The 6,916-nt window shown below is 36.7% G+C and overlaps 1 protein-coding gene across 1 annotated transcript in view; it reads left to right on the top strand.

The window, feature by feature from the left end:
- Positions 1–6,916, top strand: part of CPNE3 (copine 3) — a 61,342-nt gene that overhangs the window by 22,399 nt on the left and 32,027 nt on the right. The window contains exons 7-10 of the mRNA XM_007957656.2: positions 1,253–1,351; positions 4,126–4,212; positions 4,891–4,950; positions 5,499–5,632. Of these exons, the coding sequence (XP_007955847.1) occupies positions 1,253–1,351; positions 4,126–4,212; positions 4,891–4,950; positions 5,499–5,632 (380 nt within the window). The remainder of the gene's footprint in view (positions 1–1,252; positions 1,352–4,125; positions 4,213–4,890; positions 4,951–5,498; positions 5,633–6,916) is intronic.

The following is a 6,916-nucleotide window of genomic DNA, read 5'->3' as shown; positions in this document are numbered from 1 at the left end:
ATTCTTCGCCAGCACCACAACTCAAAAGCATCAACTACTGAGAAATGTACCCTTAGCACAGCTTTACTTCCCTATGTTGGTGACCACACAGGGCATCCCGCCTTTTAAGACTTAATTCCTCTAAGTTTCACGTTTCCAGAATGGCAGTAATAATAACAGGATTTCCCCATCTGCCTCATAATACTATGTAGAGAATATACACAGTGTACATGATAAATGTTTGCAGAAATGAAATAATTTGTCTTGAAACTATTAAAAAAACCCAAACCAAACTCATTGCTGTCGAGTTGATTGCAACTCATAGAGACCCCTCCTTGGGTTTCCTAGGTGGTATTGCTACAGAAATAGATTGCCCAGCTTTCTGAGGAGTTGCTGGTGGGTTTGAACCGCCAGCCTTCTGGTTAGCAAGTACCATCGGCACTACACCATGATGATGATCATTTTTCAACTTCCATTGAACACCTCTGCTTGCTGACAGTTCACACCACATTATTTCTCCTGCAATGAATATTCTAGTAGTCTGATGAACATTTACTCTTGCCTCTCTTCTCTCTGCTTTCAGAGAGAACATTTAATGAGAGCCAGAGCTCAGACTAGAGCTTACCTGTCCTACATGGAATTAGAGTAAATATGACATGACCTGGGGTAGATACCTCCTCAGTGCATTAAGTACTCTTTTCCTGGGATTTTTCTTTTTATTGTAAGTGTTGTGACCCCCAGAATCATGCAAATCTGACTTCATTACACTAACTCCTAATATGAGTCAAGCCTCACCAGATTGCAGCTAATGAAATACATTATCCTTAATTCTAAATTCTCTAACATTACATTATACAATTTTTAGCATCCTAGGATAACAACTTCCTTTTTGCTCTAGATAATGGCTTTTAGTCATTGTATACAGATGGATATACAAGTAGATGAGAAAGAAGGTATAATTCCATTTTGCCCTTTATCAACACTAATAAAGGGCATGTTAGAGGAACCAGAAACTGCTTAATGTGGAATTTAAAAAGTATTTGTATTTTTCATCTGCCTGTGATCTATCCTATCACCTCATTCCAAGGATTGCTGAAGTTTGTAAGTATTTCAGTACTTCTTAAGGAAATTAATTCCTACTTCTCCAAGTAGGGACTGAATATTAAACATTTTCAGTTACTTTATTATAAAGATACTTCTTTGTAGGTTCCTTTTATTATAACCAGTCATTTTTAAGAGGATTATGTTGATTTTTATATATTTTTATTTCCAGGTAGAGTGTTATGATTATGACAATGATGGGTCACATGATCTCATTGGAACATTTCAAACCACCATGACAAAACTGAAAGAAGCCTCCAGAAGCTCACCTGTAAGTTAGGTCTTGATCGTTTGCACATATGTTATGGTTTGGTTATGTATTTCTTAAATTTTTTTACCCTTGATATAGCAAACATTTCCCTGTATTTCTAGTCTATATTAATATATATTGCTCTGAAATATAGATAATCCAAAATTTGTACTCAGGGTATAAGTTTACATTTATATTACAGGTTTATTTTCCTTTGGCTTAAAACAGCACATGTGGCTTGATTGAATAAGTTAGCTTGAAGACTTTTGGCATTAGTAACAATAATTACTATGTACCACACTGGACAAATACCTGGGCTTAAGGTTTTTATAATCCTCACATCTTCTTCTTCTGACTTGTCCTGGCCCAAGGGAAGGACAATAGCATGATCTGTAGTACCACCAATTATTTAATACTAAGCCCCATCTCTTGGCACTGATTGTGTTTGCCTGAGATACAGTGTTAATTCTCTTTGTAGCATATGCATAATAGAATAATATGAATTTCTTATTAGCTGTTTAGGGACCTGAGGAACTCATGTGTATAACATTTGCTTTCAAAAATAAAAATACAGTGTTTAAGAGGTTGTGGTCAGGTGAGGAAGTCTCTTTATTTTATCTACTTATGTAACTGAGATGACCAGAAAGAAGATACTGATAATTTTAGATCAATACTGAAAAACTGAATAAAATTTACAAGTCAGTTGATTTAAATAGTGGGAGAAATGAGTTTTAAGCAAATGTTGCAGGACTAGATTTTCAGCAGGTCACGTAGAGATCTGTTGTTCTGGCCCTGCTCCCTGGATATGAGCCCCAGGTACAAGAAGTAGCCTGTATGTAAGTACTTGTGTGATGTAAAATAGTGAACGTGTTTGTTTTTTTAAGTTTATTTTATTGTGATTTGGGTGAAAGTTTACAGAGCAAATTCATTTTCCACTCAACAGTTCATACACATTTTGTTTTTTGACATTCACTGCAATCCACATATTTTATCAGTCGTCTTTGATAGAGAATGTGTTTTAAGTTACACCTAATGGTTTTAGTGCAAAGATTGAAGCTGGCTTTGGGCTAACAACGTTTGAATTAAAATAACAGTGAAAATCATTTGTAGATATTTCTATTTAAGGATTTTTTTAAAGGCAGAACTAATGGGAGGTGGTAACAACCTGAACATTTAAAATAAAGCAAGCTAACCCAAGCAACTAAATACGGGGAAATAGCCTGGATTGTTGACTTATTTCAGTTTATTTTCCAGATTTAGTAAATGACCTGCTTTTAGAAGACCATACCAAACTAACAATTGTTTAATTCTTTATGGGTCTTGTAAAGCTTTCCTAAATCCAGCTCGCTTGGGGTTCTTCCTTCCCCCTTTGACAGAATGAGGCTTTTGATATTGGTGCAGTGATACTGTTGACCCCCTTGCTGTTCAGGGGCAGGGGCTGGGCCGTTTCTAACCATCTTTGTGTTTTCAGTTAATGGCACAGAGCTTGCCCCTTGGTAGACTCTCTGTAAGTGGGTAATGAATAAAGTGAAGTAATCTAGCTTTTTTTATCAATGAAGATTCTGCTTACAGCATGTATGCATCTCTGATATTTAATAATTAGGGTTTACGATTATGACTAAAACTCTGGCATCCTGAACCGTCAAGGGATTTGTTTAATATAATTGTGTTTTGTAAGGACGTTGAATTAAATGTGTTTTTTAATATTTTGATTCTTTGAAGATTAGTGATGATTGTCTAAATTACCTGTTTTCTGTTAACCAGAAGAGGTGACTATCAAATGTTCACTGAATTTATATTATGTTCTTCTTACTAGGCAAGACAGTGAGAATTTGGAGGTACAGCTTGAAGGTGATTATTCCCTAGCTGTGAAGAGAAAATTAATAAGATGAAATAATTGAGAATAATAAAAGAGTATGTCACTGCATTTTATGTGATTGTAACACATTTAAAGGAGCTCTGGTGGTGCTGTGGTTAAAGCAGCGGGCTGCTAACCCAAAGGTCAGCGGTTTGAACCCACCAGATTCTCTGTGGGAGATGACAGTCTGCTTCTGTGAAAGATTTACAGCTTTGGAAACACTATGAGACATTTCTACTCTGTCATATTAGGGTCACTATAAGTTAGAATCAACTCAATAGTAGTGTATTTGGTGTTTTTTTTTTTTTTTTTTAAGAAGTTTAAGGAGATGGATAGAGATTGGAGAAGATGAGAACTGTCATGGATAAAGGCATTAGAGAGAAAATTGATTTGAGCCAAGCGTAGACATGTGGATAGGTGGCTAAGTGGTGGAAGGGAAAGTCATGCTGTTTTGGGGAAGGAACTATGCTCAGGAGAAATGTTACATATTAGAACTATTTTGAACATGTATTCCCTGTGGAAAGAGATGCTCTTTTATGCATGTTTTACCATAGAGCTGGATCTTCTAATATTTCCATTTTCTGATAAGAGGGTTTTCTTCTTTTTCTAAATAAACATGTTATTGCTCTGTGAGTGGATAAAAATTAGGGGTAATATTTTATTTCATTTATTATAAAGAGAAAGATTATAATTGGAGCATTTGTAGGGATATTTATTACCTACAGAAGGAGAGTTCATACTTAGGAAGTATTTAATTTTAGGTGTGCTTTAATTGTTGGAAGATTAACTGATACTATGTAATTGTTTCAGAATTTTTGGAGTATACTTAGGTCAGTAGGAGGTTTGATTCCAAGAGAAAAAAATCATTCATTTAAATTCAATTGGACATTTCTGATACTGCTAGTCAAAATTGACATTTTGCTCTCTCTTTGTACAGATTGAATTTGAATGCATAAATGAGAAAAAGAGGCAAAAGAAGAAAAGTTACAAAAATTCAGGTGTTATCAGTGTGAAACAGTGTGAGGTCAGTTTTGTCTTGGCTACTTATTATAATCTCATGAGGTCACATTTGGAGTACTTTCATCTGTATAGTCTGTATTCAACCAACACTTGAATTTGGGCACTTGAAAATCATCATGAGCATCTGGAAACCTTTGAGGAAAAGAAAAGGGTGGGAAGTAGAAAAGAAATACTATAAGCAAGTTTGATTCTAAGGATTGACAACTTTTTAGCAGAGGATAAGGAATATTAAAGTTTTCCATTATCTTAGGAAATATGAGGCTTCATGGTATTTTCCCACCCCGTTAGTGGAAAGAGCCTCACCCAGTGCTTCCATCCTGATGATAATTGCAAGATGATGTATTATAAGTGGAGGGAAAAATCTAAGATTTCTCACAAGGTACAGTGAGCTTTTTTTAAATCTTGTTTACTATGCTTTTTAAAGCTCTCAACATATTAAACTCATTACTAATTTCTTAAAACTTAAAGTGAGTATGTTTCATATTTGGCCATTAATATTCCAATCTTAACATTGCTTTAAAGAAGTAAAATCATACAGATTCGTGACATGTAGGGGGTAGGGTTGCCTTTAACGAGAACGTAAAGGTGATTTTCCTGTGTTTATATCCTGTGCTGTTCTGTTTAAAAACCTATCTCAGTATTTGGAGATTTTCAGTTTTGACAGTTTGCATTTTGTTTTTAGATTACAGTGGAATGCACATTCCTTGACTATATCATGGGAGGATGTCAGCTGAATTTTACTGTAAGTTGGCGCACTGGAGTTTTCAAAGCAGGCTATAATACATTGCTTCCTATTCATTTTGCAGTGTTGTTGATTTTACTGCAAAATTGACTTTGTGATGAGATTTACACAGACTGTTTATTATGGTTTCTTTTGACAGGTTGCCTAGGTTTGTCATGGAGCTTTCAGCTTTGTTGATAAGATGTGTTACTCCTGAGAGAAAGCAGATACGTACAAACTGAAGGTTATCCTGCAGTGATTTAAGTAATAGAAAGCATTAGTCCAACAAGCATACTCAAACAACTCCTTAAGTCTATGTCATGAATGTAGTAATTCATGATTAAAGGCAGCTAGAAATGTAGGAATGTCAGGTGTTTCATGCTGAGACCAAATAGAAGTCTTAATATGTTTAATTTTCTGTGAAAATACTGGTAGGCTCATTTTCTCAGGAAATGGCAATAGCAGGCTCTGGGGTAATATTTATGTTTTGTCTCCTGAAGTTTCCTTGGACATCAGACACAGGTATTCCTGCCTTATCACTCGTAAGGGCTGCATTTGTTATTTGGCAGGTGGGAGTGGACTTCACTGGCTCCAATGGTGATCCAAGGTCTCCTGACTCTCTTCATTATATCAGTCCCAGTGGTGTTAATGAGTATTTGACTGCTATCTGGTCTGTGGGACTGGTCATTCAAGATTATGATACGTGAGTATGGCTTTGGAAAATCGAAAATATTTGTTTACATAAGTGCCCCCATAAGGTAGTTTCTGTTTAATTGGTGGGAATGAAGTGTTGGAGGGGGTAGCTTCCTCCTTAAAATTCCTTTTATTTATTCTACATTGCTTATTTTGGGACAGTGTAAATGTTTACCTAGGATCTCTTATCTCTTGTGGTGATCATTTAAAATGTCCTATGTATAGCTTGGGAGCTCTGGTAGCATACATAGTGCCTAAGGCACTTGATTGCTAACCAGAAGGCTGGCGGTTCAAACCCACCAGCCACTCCTTGGAAGGAAGGTTGGGCAGTCTACTTCTGTAGTGATACCCCCTGGGCAACCCAAGGAGGGGTTGCTATGAGTCGGGTCTGACTCGATGGCACATAACAACAACAACAACATGTATAGCTTGCTAACTTGTTGTTGTTGTTGTTAGGTGCCCTCGAGTCGGACCCGACTCATAGCGACCCCTTTTTGGGTTTCCAAGGCAGTATCACTACGGAAGTAGATTGCCCCATCTTCCTTCCGAGGAGTGGCTGGTGGGTCTGAACCGCCAGCCTTCTGGTTAGCAGTCAAGTGCCTTAGCCACTACGCTACCAGAGCTCCAGACTCGATGGCACATAACAACAACAACAACATGTATAGCTTGCTAACTTAATAGCTAAAAAAAAACCCCAAACTCACTGCCATCAAGTCAATTCTGACTTTGGGTTTCCAAGGCAGTAAATCTTTATAGAAGTAGATTGCCCAGTCTTCCTTCCATGGAGTGACTGGTGGGTTTGAACCACCAGCCTTCTGGTTAGCAGTCAAATGCCTTAGGCATTATGCTACCAGAGCTCCTTAACTTAATAGCTCATTGAAATCCAAAAGGCTCTTACCTTTTAAATCTGGTTTCTTTGGGGTTTATTCATTAGGGATAAGTTTGTGTGACTGAAGTCCAGATGACACATTTTATAAGCACTAGGAAAACCACTTCATTGTTAAATTACTATTTTTTTAATGGTGACTTTTAACAGTGATGAAGGATAATTTGTTCCAGCTGTTATGAAACATTCTCAATGGTTTCTCTTTTGAATAGATTTAAAAAGGTCCCCTTGAGCATTTATTGAACAATTAAAACACCTGAATTTCGCATAAATTTTCACTTGTTTTTGCCTCTTTCTGTTTTACAGTAAAAGGCCTTACATGTTGACTAAAACCATAAACCAAACTCACTGCCATCGAGTCAGGTCTGAGTCATAGCCACCCCTCCTTGGGTTTCTGAGGCAGTATCA

The sequence above is a fragment of the Orycteropus afer genome, unplaced genomic scaffold, assembly GCF_000298275.1.
Source record: "Orycteropus afer afer isolate SDZICR_OR568_19922 unplaced genomic scaffold, OryAfe1.0 scaffold00769, whole genome shotgun sequence".
NCBI lineage: Eukaryota > Metazoa > Chordata > Mammalia > Tubulidentata > Orycteropodidae > Orycteropus > Orycteropus afer.
Note: the sequence above shows the minus strand (reverse complement) of the source record. Positions and strands in the feature narration are given on the sequence as shown.